This window comes from Stegodyphus dumicola, chromosome 7 (genome assembly GCF_044657685.1).
Source record: "Stegodyphus dumicola isolate Sdum_Otavi_A_Nest chromosome 7, ASM4465768v1".
Classification (NCBI taxonomy): domain Eukaryota; kingdom Metazoa; phylum Arthropoda; class Arachnida; order Araneae; family Eresidae; genus Stegodyphus; species Stegodyphus dumicola.
The window spans coordinates 196,354,949-196,379,459 of NC_140774.1; the positions used below are offsets into that span (position 1 = coordinate 196,354,949).

Sequence of the window (24,511 nt, forward strand, 5' to 3'; positions counted from 1 at the left end):
TTAAAAAAAAAAAAAAAAATTATAAATTTAACTTTTGAGTTCTAACCTTCTAAATTAAGAGTTTCTTCTAAACTTCATTTGCAACACAATCACAACTGATCAAAGCAGGTTGAAAAACAAACTGTGCCATTTGCAATTCAATTATTTCACTTAGGCAATACCTCATTAAAAGCACAATTTTAGTTCTAGTTATTTTAACAACAGCTGTGATTATGTGAATTTAACCATTTTTGCTGTGATAAGTAACAAAATGAAAGAATGCAATATAAATATATATTATTAACTTGTAAGATCAGAAGTGTGCTATAGTAACTTCCATAGCTTGTGACTGTATACAGTAACTATATGAAACTCTGTAGGGGGGAAGAGAGAGAGCAATCACAACTATCTCTGAGAAACTCCATATTTTCAAAATGCGATCATTCTAGTACAAAGGATTCCTTCTAAAGAACATTTTTACTTATATCTTTATCCCTCTCCTACTTTTATCTTCAATGATTTTACTCATATTCATTTATGTCAAAATGATAAAATAACAACTGTTCTAATCCAAATGTCAGAGAATGACACAATCACATTAACTCTTTGACTGCTATGCGGCACAAAAGTGCTGTGTTGATGTCTCAAAAACCGCGATGCAGTTAGTTATTTTAGAATGCACTCGTGTTACAAAGCACGCGTAAGGTCAGACTACGAACGTTCACACCCATGGAGCAACAAAGACACACTGAAACTCGCAGCACTTTTGCACCCTGTAGCAGTCAAACGGTTAAGATTGTGCACTTTTGAAATTATACCTATTTTTATATATGATGGTTTTAAATTCGAACTATTTATACAATACTATGATAAATACAATTAGCAATACAAAAATAAGAAATTTAAAAATACTGACTTTTAACTGACTTAATAATACTTAGATTTCAAAGCATTTAAAAATGAATGGGCGAAATGTAAATTACTCAGTCCAAAGAGAATTATAATTTCTCAAAATAACTCAACCTCAGAAAAAATTAGTTTATCAATCCATTTTGATAAACTAATTTTTCTACAATTGGATTTTCCCACCAAGATCTTATAATATGTCTCAATAATGAAATATCCACAATTGCATCAAAAACTTCCTGGATTAGCTATGAAGGCAAACAAATAGCAATCATGGTTGTATTGTTACAGTAACCTTCAAATTTGATTAGACAGCATGCCAAGAAACACTGCTGTGTTAATACTGGGGGTTGCTTATAGTAGTGTTTTTGTGATTACCTGTGTGTAGCAGTCTGTGATTACATCGTGAACAGAAAAGAGGAAGAACAAGCCAACGAGAAATTTTGTGTTAAACTGGGCAAACCAGTCACACAGACACTGATTGTTCAACAAACTTGCAGCGGTGAGGCAATGAGTTGTACGTAATGTTCTGAGTGGCACAGGATTTCCAAAATTAGAATAACATTCTCAAGGCTATCTGGAAGACCTCACATGATTATCACAAGACAAACAACAGTAATGCAGACATTACTAATGCACAAAGCTGATTTGTGAAGACAACCCTAATATCAGAATTGAACATACTGCATAGTGCTATCAAGTTTGTCTCCTGTTTGCTGACCTCAGCAAAAGAAAGACTGCATTGCAGTGTGCCAAGATTTCTGCATATAAGTTGGGGAGAATCCATTCCTCATATCTAGGATCACCACTGATGATGCGACTGAGCATGAACTGCAAAAGATTAGGGACTTGCTAATGCAGAAAGACTTCGAGGCTTTATTCCAGCAATGGCAAGAACTCGGAAGATTAATGCATGCTATGCAAGGTAACTATTTTAATGGCAAAGATGCTCAGGTTTCGGTAACACAACCTTTTGTTAACAGAACTAATCCAGAAATGTTTTGATTCACTCTAGTAAATAAAGAGGAAGCATGGACATCAGTTTCAGTACATCATAATTAAATTAAAAGAGGACTCATTCAAACTCTGAAAATTCACTTTATTGTTATAAACATTGATGGAATAGTATACAGTGACTTTGTCAAACTATAGTAGATTGAATTACAAAATATCTTCTATAAAAAACATGTACATTGTTTCTGATGAACAAAATTCCCATAAGACACTTTTGATTTATACAGTGTTTGTTTATGTTTGGGAATGTACCCTCTCAAAAAGAAATCTTGCATAACACATTTAAACATTAAAAGATAGCAAATGAATCTGCGAACATATTTACTCCTTCACAGGAAATGAAAGGAAATCATCTAAGCATGGTCCATTCCTTCCTAGTGGGTCATTTGGAATCATAAGAATATCGCCAACAAAACAAAACATGAGCAATCTGAAAATTGAAGGCAGAAATTGAGAATTAATTATGACGAGTTAAATATATGCTGGAAATACAAAACTTTCAGTTTTTATCATACAATTTATGTTTCCAAACAATGAATACTTTTACGCTGCATTTAAGCATTCGAAGAAACACACTTTTCCTCCAAATGCCATTTGAAAGAAAAACTGAGTGAATATTTTTCAAAAGCTAATAAAGTTCTAAAATATATCACCAAGTATGCTGAAAAATTTCATCCACAGTAATCTCTATGAACTAATTAATTTCTTAAAAATAGTAAGTAAATAATTATAGCAGTAGTATGTGAAGTTTGGCTGCTCAAAATTTTCACTATAATTCTCAATTATAATTAATTGTACCGAGGGCGTTGGGTGTGTTCAGATAGTTGGATGAAAGATGTGATAATGTGAGATTTCTAAGATTGTGATATCATTATATTTAATTAAATCAATTTATATTTTGTTGATTGTTGATTTATTGAAATTTGGTGTAATATTATGGTTACTGAACCACCACACTATGAAAAGCTGGATTACCACTGAAATTTCATCCACTTTTCATGTTTTGCAGCATCGGCCATTGGAAAACCAGGTAAGAGAATCTTTATTGAATTATTGAAACTGAATTATACCTGGATAGAAATTAAATATGACTGAAAATCTGTCAAAGTTGAAAGAAACGCACTTCCATGCATTCGATGTTGACGAAATTAATTAACAAAATAGAAGTAGCGATCAACAACGAAAACGAAACAGTCGATCAGTTCGAAGCATTTTTGGAACAATTAATCAGAAAAGAAACTGACTTAAATTCTTTAAATGATGAAATTGAAAATCTTTTGAGCGCCGAGGCAATATCCGAAGCTACAGAAGAAATCAAAGAAAAAATAATTTTTTGGAAATCGAAACTTCATTCTAAAATAAAGAAAATGAATTCTGATTCTATCCAAGTTGATACAGTTTCACAAAACATTCAATTGATAATTAATGAAACTGAAAATACAAACATAAAATTGCCTAAATTACATATTAGTAAATATTATGGTAATTACTCTGCTTGGTTAGAGTTTTACAATTTATTTGAAAGCTCTGTTCATAATAACTCTAAATTTTAAGCAAGGTTGATAAATTTAAGTATTTGAAATCATATCTCGGTGGTACTACGGCAGCACGCATTAGTGGATTTGCTTTAAGTGATGAAAATTATGATAAAGCACTTGATTTATTGAAAGAAAGATTCAGAAATAAAAACATTTTGATTAACACTCATTTGAGTGTGAATTTAACTCCAGTCAAAAACGCTAACAATGTTTTAAGTTTACGAAATTTATATGATAACGCGGAAACACAGATCAGAAGCTTAGATGCTTTAAGAATTACTGGTGAATCTTACGCAAATTTAGTAACACCAATTTTAATGAAATTCATTCCTTCAGAATTTGTTTTATAATTTAATCATATTCAAGGCGACAGAGAATTTGACTTAAAAACTCTTGTGCAATTCATTAATAAAGAAATTCAAAGCCATGAGAGATCCTTTCCAATTAATAATTATAAATCATCGAATCAGCAAGTTCCAGCAAGAGAGCCCCGCAAATGCCAGCAATCAGCGAGTTCCCCGCAAGAGAAAATAAAACGTAAAATTTCTACTTCTGTTAGACATAACTCTTCAAGACCTCCACATAAGAGGGAGAATTCTTTCTCCTTCCCACACACGCATGAATTCCTGGCCTCAGTCGAAAATGTTATGTATTTATTTTGTAGCAAAGGTCATAAATCAGAATTGTGCTCTACATTTGATGTAAATAAAATAAAATTAAAAAAAAAAAAAGATATATTAAAGAAACAAGTCGCTGTGTCTTATGCTTGACACCAAATCATTGAGTTGCAGAATGTTTTAAAAAAGAGCTAAGTCCTAGCTGCAGTAAACCTCACCATGTCTCAATTTGTTTTCGAAATCAAAATAATCCACACATTATTTCTCCAAAAGGAGAAAATGATAATGTTGTGTCGGCAAATATCGCATCGGCAAAAAAGAATACTATGTTACAAACATGTTCAGCCTTAAGTGATAATGGAAAACAGCAGGAAATTGTTAGAATTTTCCTGGACAATGGTTTACAACGCTCCTTTGTTTTGTTAGCTATTTCCAAAAGGTTTAACTTTCCAGGTGCTAGAAAGGAAAGCCTTTCTATTTGCACAATTGGTGCTAAGGAAATGGAAACAAAATCATTTAATGTAATTAAACTTAAATTAAAGAATACAGATGATCAAAATTTATGTATAGAAATTGAAGCACTAGAGACAGAACATATTTCGGGCACACATATACAGACTCCCGATAAAAATATTGAGAAACAATTTAGTCATTTAAAAAATGTACAACTTGTGGACTGTTATGAATTTAAACAATAAAGAAACATCAATACTAATAGGTGCAGATTACTATTATAATATTGTCACTGGTCGAATTAGAAGCCTAAATAAAATCCTCGTTGCAGTTGAAACAATATTTGGGTGGTGTTTGCAAGACCGAAATACGAACTTAAATGAAGCATTTGCAATGAGTGTTATGGTAAAAGAATCCAATATTTCCGATCAACTCAAGGAATTTTGCGATTTAGAGAATTTGGGTATCAAGGAAGAAGTAGCTGACATAGAAACCACTGAGAAAGATATACTGAGTGAATTTGAATCTGGAATTTCACATCAAAATAAGCAATACAAAGTGAAATTACTCTGGAAACCAAATATGAAGACATTATTAGAAAATAATGAACAGAGAGCAATGAAAAGATTTTTGAGATTGAAATCATCTTTTAAAGATGACCCTTCCTTATTTTGTGAGTATAACACTGTTCTAAAGAATTATCTTTCAGAGAATATTATTGAACCTGTCCCAGTTGATGAAGTAAATTTACACCGAAATACATTTTATCTAACTCATCGAGCTGTAATACATATGGATAAGACTACAAGTAAATTATGCACTGTGTTTGATGCTTCGGCACATGGGAAAGGTCAGTTATCTTTGAACGATTGCTTATATACAGGACTTAATTTTACGCCTAACCTATTTCTTCTTTTGATCAAATTTAGAACAAATCCAATAGCATTTGTTGCAGATATAAAGATGGCCTTTCTCCAGATCGAAATATATGAAACTGAACGAAAGTACAACAGATTCTTCTGGGAAGAAGATCCAGGAACTGATGATGAAAACAGGAAATTGGAAATTTTTCGGATGACAAGGGTGTTATTTGGGGTGAGATCAAGCCCGTTCCTTCTTGCAGCCACAATCAAACATCACTTGAAAAGATACGTAGATATATTTCCTCTGACTTCTAAACATCTTAATGAATCATTGTATGTTGACAATTTTATTTGTGGGCAAGGTCACTGTTCAACAGGCTCTAAAGACTTGTAAAGAGAGTGTAGACATTCTAAAAGAGGCAAGCGTGGACCTTCAAAAGTGGAGAACCAATTCTCCTGAGCTAAGTAAATAATTAAAGAATTTAAACTTCAATGTAGATCAGGGTGAAGAGTTTCTAGATACAAAGTTAATAGCTTCAAAAGTATTGGGAATTGGTTGGGATGAACAAACTGACACGTTTTATTTCGATACCAGAAATCTGGAAACATTTCTTTTAAAAAGAACTAACACAAAAAGTTACTACAAACGGTAGGTCGACTTTTCGATCCAGGTAGGTTTTATAGAACCATATACTATTAGAGTACTATTAGTACTTGATGCAAGAAATCTGGCGTTTAGGATTAGACTGGGATGAAAAATTGTCCAAACAGTTGGACATTTCTTGGAATAAATGGTGCCATGAGATCCAAGATGTAAAGGAAATAATTATCCCCCCATATTATTTTCAAAATTCTTTGCCCAGTCATGCAATCACAATTCAATTACACTGTTTTTCAGATGGATCTAAGAAAGCTTATGGTACTGTTGCATACTTGCATAGAATTAAAAGGGGAAAATATTATTTCTAGGTTTGTAGCATCAAAGGGCAGGGTAGCTCTGTTAAAAACCCCTTTCGATTCCTAGATTAGAGCCCATGGGTGCACTTTTGTCTTCAAGATTGAGCAATAAAATTTTAACTGCACTAAGTTTTCCAGTTACTCGATATTTTTGGACAGAGTCCTCAATAGCTTATTACTGAATCAAGGATGATCTAAATAGACATAAGGTGTTCGTAAAGAATAGAATAAAAAAAAATACAAAAATATAACAATCCAAAAGAATGGCATCATCGTATGGGAAAGAATAATCCCGCCAATTTGAGTTCTAGGGGTTTAATCTTTAGGTGAGCTCAAGACTAATCACCTCTGGTGCATGGACCCTATTGGTTGACAGTGAATAATAGAGCATGGCCATCCTCCTTAGAATCGATGGAAGAAACTGAAATAGATGTCGATAAGTTAGAGTTTAAGAAGTCAGTCTAAAATCCTTGCATTCTGGTGTACAGACTACATTATCTTTAATAAGACAGTCATATTGGATACTGTCTGGCCAAGATCGAGTTAAAAGAGTAATAAATAAGTGCATCACTTGCTTTAGAACGAAGAATCAAGTGGTACGCCAGATGATGGGTAATCTACCTAGGGAAAGAGGTACCTTCCAGACCTTTCGAGAAAGTCAGATTAGATTTTGCAGGACTTATAATCACGAAACCTAATTTGAAAAGGTCAAAGGTGACTTTAAAGTCTTATATTGCATTATTTATCTGTTTTTGCACTAAGGCACTTAGAAGTCGTTTCTGATTTAACAACAGAAGCTTTTCTAGCCTGTTTATGACAATTTATTGCCAGAAGATCCAAACCAGCCATCATCTGGAGTGACAATGCCACGAATTTCAAAGGTAAGAGAAATAGTCTTAACTCATATAATGAAATTTGCAAATCTAATCCAATTCAAGAATTTAGTGCAGAAGAAGGCATCAAATGGAAATTTATCCCACCAGCTTCTCCACACTTTGCTGGACTACAGGAAGCAAACATAAAATCAGTGAAACACATTTTGTTAAGGGTAGCAAAATCAGCTATCATGAATTTTGAAGAGTTAACTACTTTAGTTACTCAGATAGAAGCAGTTCTGAATTCCTGCCCATTATCACCGCTTTTTCCCGATCCAAGTGACTTACAGCCTTTAACTCTAGGACATTTTTTGACAGGAAATGCTATGTTAACCTTTCCTGAACCACATGCTGTCTCGGATTCTCTTTCTTTTCATTCCAGGTGGGAACTAGTTCAGAGACTCAGCTAAGTTTTGGAACCGGTGGCATTCAGAGTATCTAAATCAACTACAGAATTGTACTAAATGGAGCATTTCGCAGCCGAAGATACAGATTGGTCAACTAGTACTGCTAAGGACTCCAACTCCAATACTTTGCATTGGCCATTGGGTCGCATCGAACAAGTGTATCCTGGTAATGATGGTCTGGTCAGAGTAGTTGAAGTTAAGACGTAGACATCTACAGGTGTTCTTCAGCGAGCCATCAACCATTTACAGACTTTTACAACCATTTACAAAGTCATTCCCTTACCATTTACAGACTGAATGATATGAACTTGAAAAACTTTTATTTTATATATTTTAATAATTTACCAATTTAATATTTAGTTTAGTGTAATTTTATTGAATTTAAATTTTATCTGAATATCTGAAAATTGAAATGTAAACTCCATGGGAGTTTAAGTGGAGCATAACGCAAGAGGCGTTCAGATAGCTGGATGAAAGATGTGACGCAGTGATAATGTGAGATTTCTAAGAATGTGATATCATTATATTTAATTAAATCAATTTATATTTTATTGATTGTTGATTTATTAAAACTTGGTGTAATATTATGATTTATTGAACCACCACATTATGGAAAGCTAGATTACCACTGAAATTTCATCCACTGATGCGCACATGGTACATGGAAACCCTTTATTTGCTCAAATAATACAGTATGTTTCAAAAATATTTAGCAAAAATGCAAAAGCAGATAAAGTGGACCAAACTAAGCAGTTTTTATAATGGGCTGTGTTTGTAAAAATGACACATTAAGGCGGTATAGAATGCTCTTGAATGGCTTGTATAAGTATTCTACCGGCATAAATTTCATTTTCCAAGTGAATTTCAAATAGTATGGTAACACGTTAGCTACCATACTACTGGAAATTCACACGGGAAATAAATGTTTGGTTTGGGTAACACGTAGTTACATGAATGCAAACCCTGTTATCTATCTATTTTATCTGTGTGGTTGCAACTAAAACAGAGCATCTACTCAAAAAAGACGCAGAAATTGATTTTCAAGTACCTTCTTTGAGCAGATGCTCCATTTTCATCAAAATGCTAGTTGAGAATTCCACACTGATGTAGCAATGTACATTGCTCAAAATTTGCAGGAGGAATGACTATTCATCCCAGCTTAATGCTTTTATCCAGTGCTCAACAGTGCCATGCACCATTTCAACATGCCATTTCTGCATACGAATAGCATTACAAAATTTGCCAGATATTTTTAATCACTCTATATGTATACTGGGCAATCCAAAAGTAACAGAAAAACTAAAATATTCAATAACTTAAAAAGTACAGGGGGTAATACGTAGCATGTTTTTTAAGTATGCATACACTAGTATGCGTCGCGTGGGCGGTAACGAGTGCTTGCACCGTATCCTGGCATTCCTTGCAAACAACTGTGCTCAGTTGCAGCTGTGTAGGTAACCTGTACAGTCTGTTCTGTATCTTCAGCTAAATGTTCAAGCTTATTGAATCGTCTGCCCTGTTCGAGGTATGGTCAGTAATACGTTTTTTGTTGGCAAGAAACCTGCCTTCTACAGACATTCACTTGCAGATTTGTGCAGTTTATGGAGCTACTGTCATAAATGAAAGCAAAGTGAGCAAATGGGTCAAAGACTTTAAAACTGGCCGTGACGACGTCCATAATGAGTTCCGCTCCAGTTGCCCATTTGTGATCACAGACGGTGGCTTCAATTGAAATCCCCTATGGTGGTTTCGACTGAATTGAAAATTGAGAACAGACACTTCATCATAAGAACTCTTTCAAACTAATTTCCTCAAGTGTCTAGTCTAGGACATGAAAACGGCAGTGACCTCTCGGCCATTGGTGCCGGTGGCAAATTTCTATGAAGAGGGTATTCAAAACTTAGTTCTAAGGCATGACATGTGTTTAAACAAACTTGGCAACTGTGTTGAAAAATAGAGAAACATATGTAGAATTTGAAAATAAATTTGGTGTTTGAAAATTTTCTTTTGTTTGATTTTTATTTTCAAACAGCCCTTACTTAAAAAACATTCCTTGTACAACACAGCTTTCGTAGAAATGTAGAAAGACATATGAATTTTTTTTAACAATGAACGATTTTTATTATCATAAATGTTTCATTTTTTAGAGATGGTGCTTCTATTGCATCAGAAGTTAATTCAACAGTGCAGCACAGTTCAAAATTCACTCAAGATTAGAAATGTTCAATGCGATGACTGGTATAACGAGATGGCCATCAAATGTCGCATAACACTACACAGCATCAAAAAGGTTTTGGTCACACAATGCCGAATAACTTCTTTTAATATTCCCAATAGCATCAGCCAAAATCTGTACATCTGTGATTTCAATTAGCCTCATAACCAAATGTCACAATATTTAAGATCTGAAGATTTTGGTAGCCATTTTTGTCAGAAAGAACAACTAAAAAACATGGTCATAACAAATGTCAATTGTACAAGGTGATGGATAGGATATGTGCAGAAGTGTTCCATCTCACATTAATGTTACATTATATAGCACTTGTCTCTCTTGCAAGGAGAGTATGATGTCTCTTAAAAGTGCTGCATAAAGTTTAACTGTGATAGAAGGAATCTGTAATGCACTGCTGTGCAGTTCCACAATGAAAATAAGTCCCGTAAAGAATGATGCAGTGACATTGGACCATGTCTTCATCTTTGTCTGATGAAAAAGGTTCTACATTACTGCATAATGTTCTTTCTTGCCCAAACGTACGAAATGCGTGTATTTGCACTTCCATTAAGCTTAAAATACATCCCACCAGTCTGTATTGTTTTTCATCTAGTGAAAAGTCCAACTTGTAAATTCATGCTTGATTTCTCTCGGCCATTGGTGCCGGTGGCAAATTTCTATGAAGAGGGTATTCAAAACTTAGTTCTAAGGCATGATTAAGTTTCCTAAGGATACATCTTAACCCCTTACATATGTCATTATGTTCTTATTGTCATATGTTCTTATACATTGTCCTTATACGTATGTCATTATGTTCTTATTGTCAGTTATGCATCAAATGTTGCTAGCAGCTGGGTGATGGACTGGTGCAACACACAGTCTCCAAGGTGAGATGTGCTAAGCGGCATGCCGTCTCATACGAGAATTATCAGCTGATGCATAAATGATACACCCATCCTGAAGGGGTTAAGGATGGCCTTCAGCAATCATCCATTAAACCTGTACAAAATACCTATACTCTAGAACTGCCACTAATAATGAAAAAAAAATGTAGTAATTCTGGTAACACAATTTTTTGTCATTAATAAAAAAAAAAGTCTTTCAGTGCATTTCTGTACAAAATAGCATTCTGCTGCTGTCTATACTTTTCAAGTTATTGAATTTTTACTTTTGCTGTTACTTTCAGATCATCAAATATATATGTATATATATATATAGTAAAAACTGGACTATTCAGAAAGCCTTAAAAATGCCGAATTTCGAATATAAGAAAACTCTAGATCTGCATATAAAAACTGCAACTGATGGGAGGAAAGCCAAACGATTGGAAGAAGAAATGTTCAGTCTAAAATTATAAAAACATGCATCTTATTTGTTATTTAACAATATTCAAAGCATACATTTATTACGATGTCCTGCCAAAGTTATGCCAATCATTTCAAGAGAAATTAAAAGCAAATGATTACTATTTATTTAGTTAGACAATCTACAAATATAGGATATACAAATTTAAATCAGTTGTCGCAGTTTTTCACGCAGTATTGCTACTCTTACTCTGTTTTTAAAATAAGTTAGCAGATCATGCCATTATTGCAGGTCCCAAATTTTAATTTTTTGAAAATGCAAGGGAGAAACATAGAACAAAATAACAAGACAGTGTTTAAAAATAAAAAAAGGAGGGAAGATAGCTAATCAAGAAATAATCAGATTTACATTAAGCTAACGAATCAAGCACAATCTTATGATTGTGCTGAAGTGACATGCTTATCCATTATTGGTGCTAAATAACACTGCTTGGCCATGACTTTTGTTTGTCAAAAATGGTCAATGTTAAACATAGTAGTAGAATTAGTTTTTGTGAGAGACAGAAATCAACACTTGTCATAAACTTTGGAATCTCACATACGTTCCCATACCATACTAACTTCTCAACCCCAAGGGCAAATTCTTGGAACAATACAACAGATACAGATGGGGATGGAGGGTATACGCAACATCACATGAGAGAAAGCCATGCAACTGCATTCACATTTTAGATGTAATAAATGGGATTCTGATAAGTAGTTATGTAGATGCTTCAAGATGGCTTACAAATCTCTCATTTGATTATTAATTTTCTTTAAAAAAAGGCTCTAAAACATATTTGGTCATTTGAGCTTTCTGGTTAGCTGGATGCCAGAAAATCAAGCATTTACTGAATATACAGTACAATGTCCGTAATCCGGATGTCCATTATCCGGAATGATCTATAATCTGGACCTCAAAGCCACAAACTTTTTTTGGTTACGGAAACAAAACCTACACTCACCTTTCACAAACACATTTTGTATTAGAAATTAAAAGCACAGCACTGGGCATTTTGCCACCCAGTGCAAGGGTACATTATCTATGGGTCCAAAACTCTACTGCCCGGTGCCTCCATAAATTTTTAAAATTTTGCTGCCCCTAAAAACTGCTGCTCAATGAATCTATAAAATTTGCTGCCCTTAAAATCTATCACTTGGTGCAACTGGTGCAGTTGCACTGGCTCAGGCACCGACCTTGGCACAGCTATGCATTATTTAATATTTATATTAGGATCCTTACTTAAACATAACATATATACTGAATCATGCAACATCAATATAAACTTACCAATGTATTTTCATTTTAATGAAAAAAAAATAATAATAATAAAAACTGAAGAACCATCTCAAAGAAAAGTGACAAAGAATTCACTTTTTACATATGAAATCGCATCACTTTTTACACATGCATCATTTATATTTTATTTTGTAATCACTTAAAATTATTTAAGGTCACTTAAAAAAAGACTCTGCAGATCTTATGATAGTGAATCAGATACTTTGATAGAATGGGCATTCCATACATAAATAGCATAGTAAAACTTGAATTAAGATATTTAATCTTTTCCTAAAAACCTTGAATGCTATAGCATTCTTCAGAGAAGCATTCACAACACAAAACATCAGTTTATATTTGCTGGCTCTGTTGAATTACATTTAATAAAAGCATGTGTATTCCAGTCTGATTACTTAAAGAAATTCCAAATTAAAAATCCTAATTAGTGGAAAATAATACATTTAAATTTAACTTTATTTATGGTCTAAAGGCAATTATTATTTTTTATTTCTTGCAATGAACTTGAAATTTCACTGCAGGAACTAAAATGATCAATAATTTCTTTTCAAAATGCAACAAATATGTTCCAATTTGTAAATACATATATAAATAAAATATGCAAATAAATAACACATTTAGAAATAAAGTAACTTTACACCAAAATAAATTTTTATAATATAAGGTAGGCCATGGAAAAGTAGACTGCCTTCAATACCAGCACCTTGTTATTTGGAGAAGGCCACAGAGCCTTGTTCTTTGTATGTAGACAATCGTTTTATCTGAATTAATACTTCTCTGAGTGATTAAACTATAAGCGAATTAGAAAAACACTTCTTTTGTTTTCTTACATACAAAATATTGCACTCACTAGTTTTTTTTTTTTTTTTTTTAATAGAGTAAAATGAAATTTTATACTTCTTTGTGAAATAGTTTTCTACGCCTAAACCAAATGACTATTAGTTTTTTAATGGATTATATTTTCAAAGTTTAAATGATTACAGAAATGAACGCTGCTTTCCACAGGCTTTGCACCTTACCTTTCTTCAATGGTTTTCTTAAAAGCATCACTCACACCAATTAAATCCTTATAATTATCATTTGAAAGAATGACACCCCCTGTCATTGTTGCCAATTCAACTATAAACCTATAAAAAAGTTTGAGGTATAAGAAATATGAACAGTTAAACATATATAGAGAGAGAGACGAACTCATATTTTCTGTTTTAATTATTCTTCAGTGAAACTGATCATAAATATTTACTCAGATGAAAAGAAAAAATCATTCATCATCATTGTAAATATACTTTATAGTGAAATGAGAAGTTTTATCATAATCCTTTGAGGTAATACTTCCCTATTTCTTTAATTCATATTTCAATGATTCTTGCTTACAAAACATTTAAAAATTATATATGATTAAATAAATACTAATTCAATTATACATAAAATTAAAATGACAGATTAATAAATATGAGTTATATATTAATAACAAATTAAAAATTATATATGAAATTCAAATTTATTATTGAAAGCAAAATACTAACTATGCTTTATATTATATTTACTCAGATGAATAAAATATTCATCATCATCGTATATATATTTTAGAGTGAAACATGAGCTTTCATCATTTCTTTCTTTCTATTTTTTAAATCACAGGATAAAGAACAATGCATCTTTTGTGATATTATTTTCCTACTTCTTTTGATTTTAGATCAAAGATTCTTGCTTACAAAGCATTAAAAATATATATGATTAAATATATCTTAAATAATAAATGAAATTAAAATTATATATTAATATATATAAATTAAAATTATACAGGCGTTCTGTTAATGTGGTGATGAACTCAGAGTAATGATAGTAGGCATCACAAGTATTGGTATTACAAACCATATGTAGTCGGAGAAAATCACAATACTTATGCAAGGCCTGACAGTGAGGGGGGACCAAAACAAAGTACAATAATCACAACAATATTTTACTTCATATCATGTTTACAAAACGGCCCATGATGTACAATATAATGCCAGATAGAAGAGAATGAGAAGTTACTAGAGGTGTTGTTCAAAGTGCATCCATGGACATTTGCTGGAATGCACTCAAAGATAATAAGTGCATTGTTTGATGTCTACTGCAGTGATCATGATATGTGCTGTGAGTTTTTGCAGTGTTTCCACAGCCATCTCAGACTTAAAGTATCTTCAAAAGAGAAAGTCGAAGGGATTGAGTTTTCGTGAGCATGGTTGCCAAGCAAAGATTCCATAATGTCAAATCCACCTCCTGGGATATGTAACATGGACCATCTCTTATGTGGTTATGCACCATGCTAGAAAAAATATGAATAACTTATCTCTCCACAATGCTGATGGTAAAAGAAAACTTGCTTCTGAGAACAGCAACTTATATCTGGCATGATACGCTTTAGGAAATGAAGATATATGTTGCACCTGTAAGGCTTCTGGGCAAAACATATGATTCCAACAGATAATTACGAAGAATTCATGTTCAAATTTTAATACTGAAATCCAAGTTCTGCTTTCAGAGATTGGACTGATTTGGAGGCAATTTGTAGATCACATGTCAGTATAGTATGCTTGTTGACATGGTCTTCTGGCAAGAAGATAACCTTACTAGAGAATAAAATAGCAGCAGGAAATTATGGATTACTCCTGGTGGCATCAAGCATCCAGTCATCTTCAGTTACAAGGTCATACAATTATGCGAGGACTGCATATTTTAGCATGGTTCACACTGCCATGTGCACTGATTTCAGCTGCAGTTCCCAGCATACATTTTGGAGGGAAATTGCACTATGCATTTAGATGTGCACACATTGCGTGGTCATCTTATATCACATCTTGCTGCCATGAAGGACTCCACGTCCTTACAATTGTTGATCAATCTAGGTAAATGTGGTTTTATGCAGACACCATCTCCTTGGATATTGCTTTTGGTACATCTGCTCTGTTAAGCATCCTCTATGACCTGCTTGCAGTAAATCAAATGTATATTAGCATATTCCTCACTTATGTAGTCAGCTTTTCCCCAAATGAAATAAACAAGTAATTGTTGCACATGACTATTACTGTGAGGATACTAATTTCTGTTATCTGCAGCCGATACTCCTGCATTCTGAAACACAGCTAACAACAAACACATCAGTGAATCGTAAGCCATTCTGATTTACTCTAACAACTAAATGTTATTTGTGATAGCAAGGCAATTACTGTTCCAGTTAATGCCTTAATGTTACTGTTATGAGTTTATCATTGCATCAACAGAACAACCTGTATAAAAAATGATATAAAAAATTGAAATTTATTATTGAAAACAAAATACTAAATATGCTTTATACATACTCAGATGAAAAAAAAATATTCATCATCATTGTATGTATATATATTTCACAGTGAAACATGAACTTTTATTATATTTTTTAAAAAGTCTCCATGTGTCCATTGTGATAATATTTTCTATTCCTTTAATTCATAATTCACACATTCCTGGTAAGCAAAACATTTAAAAAATTATATACAGGATTCAGATTTATTATTGAAAGCAAAATACATAACATTGCATATACTTTATTAGTGGAATTTTTATTACATTGAGGTAAACTCCTTTTTCTTTTACACACTTTTTATTAATTAATTTAATACCTAAATAATTTCTTTAATATTAAAATAACAAAGACAAATTTTATAAATTTCTAGACAAAAATTCAATTTGCCATTTAATGAAGCCTCTCAAAACAACTTTAAAAAAAAAGTTTATTTTTTACAATATCATTTAGGAAAATATTTGAATTTGTAACAAAGGTAACATTTATATTACATAAATGATTCATTTAAAATGTCTTCTAAAAAGAACTAAATTCTTTGTCGTACAAAATTTTATTAATGTTTTTAAAAAATAAGTGAATTACTTAACACGTTTGCTGCCAAAGCTGATTAGGTGCATCCATTCGTACGTGGTGATACAAACTAGATCCTTACTGTAATTTTAAGCTTTTAAATTATTTTCTGTTGTTTTATATTTTAAATATTGATATAACAGATTATATTTAGTATTAACTACATTTCCATACGTGTACTCATAGCTGTCATATGAAATACTATTTTTGCTCCCCATGTCAAACTAGAAATGAATTGGAGATACATAAACAGTAGTTCACCCTTTTTGCACATTTATCGAAAGATCTTCATGTATGATACATTATTTGCCATTAGTCTTACGTCACTGAAGAAGAATTAGAGTTCATTTATAACATAATTTCTCAAGTGTATAATGCCGCCCCCCCAAAAAAAAGGCTTTGTGTTCTAAACGTTTAGTTATAGTTTTGAGAAATAAATTATCTGACAGTTACGATGTGAGAAATAATGATCCATTTCAGCACATCAAGTGTATTATTTAGTGCCTTTCTACATAGCAAACCCCTAAACATTGTATGAATTCACTACGACAATACTTGTACTTGTTCATTTAGGTAAGGTGATCAATAACAAATTACCTCACAGCTGGCAAATAAACTCAGTTTGCAAATTACAAGTATTCCCATAGAAGGCAGCGAATATGTTAAAAGCAATGAATACCAACTTAATAACAGGTACTAACTATCACATGCAAATATATGCAAAACTTGTCTTTCAACAAATCAAGTTAAAAGACACATTTAATGTCTAAAATAACTAACAAAAATGTACTTTATTAACAGTATTTTACAAAGACAGATATTTCTTTTTTACATAACATTTTCTGATTAGGTCTGAATAAAATGTTAACATAGCAAGAAAATAAAATTTACCGAACAAATTGTGATGAATATTTTATTTCTTTAAAAAAGTTAATTAATTTTGACATATTAATACTGAATTTATGCAACAAAATACAAAATGATTTTTACAAAATGATTTTTACAAATATTTTCTTCATTTTTCCCAAATGACTTTTTTAAAATATTTTATTGGCTCAGATGTTCTTCCTCACTGAATTTTTATCATAAATATTTTTTCAAAGTTAGGTTAAATATTTTTTTCAGCTTCCTTTTATACTAAAATGTAATTTTAATATTTTAATTTCTTCTTATATTCACCGTCACCTGAGTGGTATTACTGAAAATTGTTAATTTGACACAGATTACAACTCCAAAGAGCAGGATGGTTGCATGGGCATTTCTTTCTTTCATGCATAGTATAAATATAAGCCAGCTAGCTTCCTTTAGGAAGTCCTTCCCAAAGATATCCTGGTTTTTAGAAGAGCCCCCTGCATGCTTTGTCACAATTGATTTAAATCAATTCATTCATTAATTAATTTTGCTACTCACTGCCATGGACTTCCATTTTAGTATATGGACATTAGCCAATAGCTGTTGATACACTACCAAAAATCTAATGGTGTATTTTGGTGAGAAAATATATGTTTGACATCACTAGATTAATTAAACAATTTGACATCACTAGATTAATTAACATTAACTTATTCCATATATTTTACTCTGCTCAGTTTTTTCCTGCATTGCTTGGTAATCACATTCAAAATCACATCAAAGAGATTTATTATTCTGCACAGTTTGCCTCTGCCTCCATGAAAATTCATCTAAATAAAAAGTCAAGTAACTTCTCTCAAACCAATACCCTGTTCTTGCTTTAACTTTTTGTATTAATAATTGTTAACATCACATTTAAACTGTACAGCTTCCATCATACAATTTTATTGCAGAACTACAATATACTCACAGTTAAAAAAAGAAAGTTTAAATAAAAGTTTTTTTTTTTTTTTTAATCAAAATACACCCCAGTTGGAAATAAAGGATTGTTTCTGTATCACTTTTCTGCACATTTTGCAAATATATCATGTAAAATTCAGCAAAAGTTAACAAAAGGCAGGCACTATCTTAAGAACTTTCTACAGGAAAAGGATTACCGAGAAGATGACAGAATAAAGAAATATGCTTACCCCAATTTATTTAAAGTTAACATCGAAATAATAATAATAAAAAAAAGATGTCAAGTTCATCTTCTCTTGACCCTTACCTTCAAAAAACATTAAGTGGGATGAAACTATATTATTCTAGAAAAATCTGGTATCTTTCTAGGGTTACTGCAAAGCTTGCTGTATTGTTGATGGCATATAAATGGATATTAGTCAGAATCCAAGTACTCCAATTGGAAGGAATTGGTTTGATTTATTTAATTGTGGCAAAGCACTTGAGGGCTATCTACCTAAGGGGAGGGATGCTTTTGTGGTGGACCTTCTTAGGGAAGCTAGCTCATATGGAAAAACCACAAAAAAGCCCATGCAGGCAGCCCGTTTGTTGGGATTCAAACCCCAGACCAAAATACCAGTGTTCGGCAAATTAACCACTCAGCCACTGGTGGACTTTGAAAGAAATTCTTAAAACATTTCAACTTGTTTAATACATCTAATGTTCCATTTTTCTTTCTCACTTTAAAAGTGCTTGAATATTAAGGGGAAAAAAAAAATGCACAGCTTCCTTTAGATTTTTTGCATTTTGGAAAAGTTTTCTTTTTTTCTTCGAAATGAATTTTATTGAAGACTCAGTTTTTCACGTTTTTTCTTCCATATATTTTATCTATTGCACTTTTCTCATTACAGTTTAAAGCAATTTTTTCCCTACAATTCCTTTTATTAAATGTCACTGTTAATTTCTCTCTCCCCTCTCTTTTTTTTTTTTTAAAACTTCCACAATCTACACTCATTAACACACTTTACTTTTTGAAAGAAATGTTTACATATTTCAATTTCCATTTATTTTACACTATTCCATTTTCTTACGTCTTTAAAGAAGAAGAGTCTTTATCATATTTATATATTAATGCAGTAATAATTATCTTTGCAATAAACAAAGACAAAAAAAGCTTCCTTTAACCGAGTCTTTGTATTAAAATAAAATGATGCATCACACTTTCCTTCTGCCAAAATTCTTAGCTAATACCTAACACTTGTATCTTAAAGCAGAAGAATATACATCCTCTTTAGAACTTCAATAATGTTTACGATGTTAATTAACTGCAATACTAAAAATATTAATTTTTCTTAGCTTTATTGCATAAGGCATTTTTAATTCTATGTATTTACATTCATCCCATACTACTTTTCTTAATAAAACTAATACCAAGAACGGTAGCTTTGATAACTCTGCTCAGTTTTTTTCATACAAAGATAGATCATCATTTTAAATCTGGTAAGATGGCATGCAGATATTATAAAATAAAACATATGAAACCGTAATTTATGAAATAAAGAACAATTATGATCTAAAGGGTATCAAAATTAAAAAAAAAAAAAAAAAAGCTTAATATTTATTTGTTTACTTTACTTTCTTCGTTATCGGAAGCGAATTATAATGACGAGGAATTTGATTTAAATCATATCAAAGACGGAGTACATTGAGACGAAATACTACATTTAGTAAGGAATTATAAGCCAAATAAAATAAAAACATCTGAATTGAAGATAAGGATAGTGCTAACAGATCAACTTCCAATTCATTGCGCGCTGTAGTTTCCCCCCGCCGCAGAGCAGCGTGAAATTGATAAACAGATTTCGGAATGGTTAGATAAACAAAGGATATGCCTTTATCCATTTTTTGCAGCAATTCCACTTTTTGTTTAATGGACTTCAAAACATACTTTCGCTTTGTAGATCCTTTACATATTAGTAAATATATATCGGAAATTCTATTTGACATAATCGAAAGTTCAAGCTTACTTTTATAAAATTGGTCTAACAGTCTGCAAAAAATAATAAGCCGGATCCAATTAGAAGATTAAGGAACAACGCAATCTGCAACATTAACTGAAATAGATAATTAGATAATTTTAGATTAGCTTATACCGTCCGTTATACATTAAATGCGCATGCATAAATGTATTTTTGGACACGCATATTCGCAGCCGTAAAGGTCTTATGCGCATGCGTCAATGCGTTGAGGTCCGGATTATGGGCGTCCGAATTAACGACTTTTGACTGTATATAACAAATCTCAAATTTTCATGAAAGATACACTATGTTAGAGTATGCACACGATTAGCATTTCATGGCAAACACACTTTGAAGTAGGATAAAAAGGCAGATTGGAAATTCAAATTTTTCATCTAAAAATCCTTTTTAATTCATTGTGTTACTGCATTAGATCTTCTGTAATCTATGCCTTCTGTAAGAAGAAACTCATATCGACATGTCCCAAATTCGATCAAGGAAGATTCTAGCCTACTGGGACTGTAGCTTATTACACTGCTCAACTGTTGCTAGTATTAGTTGACATGACTATTATAATAATAACAGCTACCTCAATATACTCATTATGAATTCAATACAGTTAAAAGTCTTTAATCCGGACGTCCATAATCTGGAATGATCTACAAACAGGACCTCAAAGCTACAAACTTTCTGCGCATGAGTCAACGCATACCTCCACGAATGCGCATTTAATGTATAACGGATGGTATAAGCTAAGCTAAAATTATCTAATTATCCATTTCAGTTAATGTTGCAGATTGCATTTTTCCTTAATCTTCTAATTGTATACGGCTTATTATTTTTTGCAGACTGTTGGAGCAATTTTATAAAAGTAAGCTTGAACTTTCGATTATGTCAAAAAGAATTTCCGATTCTGGAGCTACCAAAGGATCTACAAAGCGAAAGCATGTTTCGATGTCCATCAAACAAAAAGTGGATAAAGGCATATCCTTTGATTCTCTAACAATTCCGAAATATGTTTATCAATTTCACGCTGCTCTGGGGGGGGGGGGAGCAGCGCGCAATGAACTGGAAGTTGATCTGTCAGCACTATCATTATCATCAGGGTAGACGTTTTTATTTTATTCGGCTTATAATTCCTTACTAAATGTAGTATTTCATCTCGATGTACTCCGTCTTCGATATGATTTAAATCAAATTCCTTCCTCGTCATCATAAATATCACGAATACACATCAAATAGTTTTCTGGTTGCAATTTTCTACTTTCAACTATGCGTAATGTATGCTTTACGCATGCGCACGTTGAAAGAAATGTTTAATAAAGTAAACAAATAAGTATTAAGCTTTTTTTTTTTTTTTTTTTTTTTGTAAATTTTGATACCCTTTAGATCATAATTGCTCTTTATTTCATAAATTACAGTTTCATATTTTTAATTTAATAATTTCTGCATGCTATCTTACCAGATTTAAACTTATGATCTATAATCCGGAAAAACTGATAATCCGGAATTGCCAAAGTCCCGGCGAGGCCGGATTAAAGATTTTTGACTGTATTAATGAGAATTTGCTACTGATGTCTACTAAGGCAGCTTTCACTACTGCTTGATCCTCATAAATGGTTGACACCTTCATTATGATTGTGGATAATTTATAGGAAGCATCAGTTGTAAAGACCTTATTTTATTCAATCCAGTTATTTTTAATTTCAGAAAAAACTTTTTTTTTTTCTGATTTCAGTTTTCTGCCAAAATGTAAATTTTAATGACATAGTATACGAATCTAAGCGAGTTCAGAACCAGTATTTAAGCAGTGGTTTTAAGAGTTCGAGAGGAGAGTTCGTCCTGAATTTATGCTGCGTGTTTGAGATAGCTTTTTTTTGTACATGAATAGTTGGTGTTAACCACTCTCTCTAGATTATATTGGATGTTCTAATTTTGACTTTGCTATGTGCAGCCGATTTAGCGGTTTAGATAAATAAGGAGCCAGTCGTGTAGCCCATCTTACTTTATTGTGATTTTATATCTTATTTTTCTGTTAAGTTACTTAGAGACAAGTGGTGGTAGATTGTGAGTACCGAGCGAATGCATTTTCTGTTAAGTTCAAATAAAAAGGTTATTTAAACCTTCTTCTGCAGTCCTCTGTTTCTTCCAAGACCTAGAGATAATTCGCTAGTTACTCTTTTCAGCTAGGGTCCACAGTGTATGATTCCAAATCATACTAGAAGAATCTACGTAGTAACATCATCATATGATTATTTTCTAAGACATTGCTTCTACTCTCAAGCCACAGTTATATGATTTAGGAACATAATTAGCCGACACTTCCTGACTTTTTGCTGGTTCCCTCAAATTCATTCAGCTGGTTGTAATGCTGTTGGCTGATTTAGGAGACATTCTAACTTGCTAATGCAAACAACACTACCACATATGCATTCAGAACCAAGATAGTAGACAAGCATTTTCAGACTACTTCATAAATGTGGTGCAAATTTTCTGTGCACTTTATTGTTCTTACACACGAGTTGAATATTCTAATACAAAATGCATTTCTATCAAAAGACTAGCGTGCTCACATATGCTGGTACACGAATGGGCTGATTACATGGGATTTTCATATTTTCTCAAATGTACAAGTTGAATGAGGACTTGTTTTCATCATGTATTCTTTTATGAAGTCATCTCTCCTGAGGTAGCTGGTCCTTAAGAACTAGATTAAACCATATAATCTTAGTATACATTCTTTCAGAAAGTATATTATGTTCATGATGCTCTTGCTTTCACAAAATTATTTTACATCCACTGTTATCTATTCTACTGCCATCCTCATTAACAATTTTGCACAAATCTGTAATAAAATAAATTATTAAACTCAGCATTTAATAATCACTCAAGGCAGGAAAAGCAATAAAAATTACCAGTAATGGCTCAAAAAAATTTAAACTAAATGATGTATTATGAATATACTTGACCATTCCAAAATTTTATGTAATATGAAAAAGATAAAATATTCTTACCTTGGAAGACAATTAAAAAAAATTCTGAACATTCAAATAAACGTAAAAGTTTCTCTTTAAACTGAAAAGAGATCATTAGTATTATATATAAAAGGCAATAAAATAGGTACGTTAATAAATAATTAAAAAAAACTTATGCACCAAGAATTAGAACAAGAAATCAAACTTTGAGCTTCAAAGTTTGACAAAAAATTACTCCACCTTTTTTATGAATTTTTTTGTTTTGTTTGCTAATGAACAATTACTAAATACATAAGCAATGGACTTCTTTTTAAATGTGTCTTAAATTATATGGATTTAACTGTTTCAAAAACTAATGAATGTAATATTATAAATATCTGACTTACAGTTTATTTAATTAACTTCACTGTGTAACTTGTTCTTTATAACATTTTGTATGCTTCTTAAATATTTCATACATGCATAACATTTTTCATTTGAATTTTTTAGAGATATGGTAATAATTTACATGAAGTGGTTTGAAAAGAACAGGTATATAAAACCTTCACTCATTCTGTGCGTCACAGAAAATGCAGTGTTACACATATTACACGAAAGAACGTTTTAATAATTATTATGCCTTAATGACTATGAAAGACTTGACTGGGAATTTATGGTGTTGCTTCTTAAAGCGTTAAATTAGAACCAGGGCTATGGAGTCGGAATCGGGCAGATTTGGGGGTAAAAGGTGTTGGAGCTGGAGTCGTTAAAAACAGGTTGACTCCGACTCCAGTTTTTGTTGGACAGTTTGAATTTGAAATGAAATTAAAATGAATTGAAAAAACATTAATGACAACCTGAGTTATTATTTTTATTTATGAACTATATACATTAATAAATAGTTGATTTTTTATTTTATTGACATATTAATAAATATAAGGGAGGAGGATGGATGTAATATTTGCCATTAGTGATTAAACTGATACATTTAGTTAGATACAAATCTCACTGGTAAATTTAGGTAAGCAGCAATAGCAGCAAAGAACTCCCAAAATTGATACCAGGAAGCAAGCAGGAAAAGGAACAATTATTGATCAAGCAATGCCTAATTTTATTAAAACATAGAAAGCTTGGACTACCACTGCTAACACTAGACTTGAGAGAAAGCTTGGACTACCACTGCTAACAGTGGACTTGAGAGAAAATTACTGGATACTAAAAAGAACTATAAAAGCAATAATCAATCTCTGTTAAAGATTTACAGTCATACTCCCTGAAATTCTAGTAGGAATTCTTCCTGAAGATGACATAATAAATATTTGCATTTCCAAAATTATTGGAGTGGATGTGGCAGGATTTACTACTGAGAGAAGTTAAGAAGGTATGGGT

General features: G+C 32.0%; 1 protein-coding gene across 2 annotated transcripts in view; it reads right to left on the reverse strand.

The window, feature by feature from the left end:
- Positions 1-1,967: 1,967 nt before the first annotated feature.
- Positions 1,968-24,511, reverse strand: part of LOC118190566 (putative ribonuclease ZC3H12C) — a 43,821-nt gene continuing 21,277 nt past the window's right edge. For both annotated transcript variants that reach the window (XM_035361303.2, XM_035361304.2), the window contains 2 exons: positions 13,481-13,588; positions 1,968-2,329 (listed from right to left, as the gene is read on the reverse strand). In XM_035361303.2, coding sequence (XP_035217194.1) covers positions 2,221-2,329; positions 13,481-13,588 — 217 coding nt within the window. In that variant the 3' untranslated portion in view covers positions 1,968-2,220. The remainder of the gene's footprint in view (positions 2,330-13,480; positions 13,589-24,511) is intronic.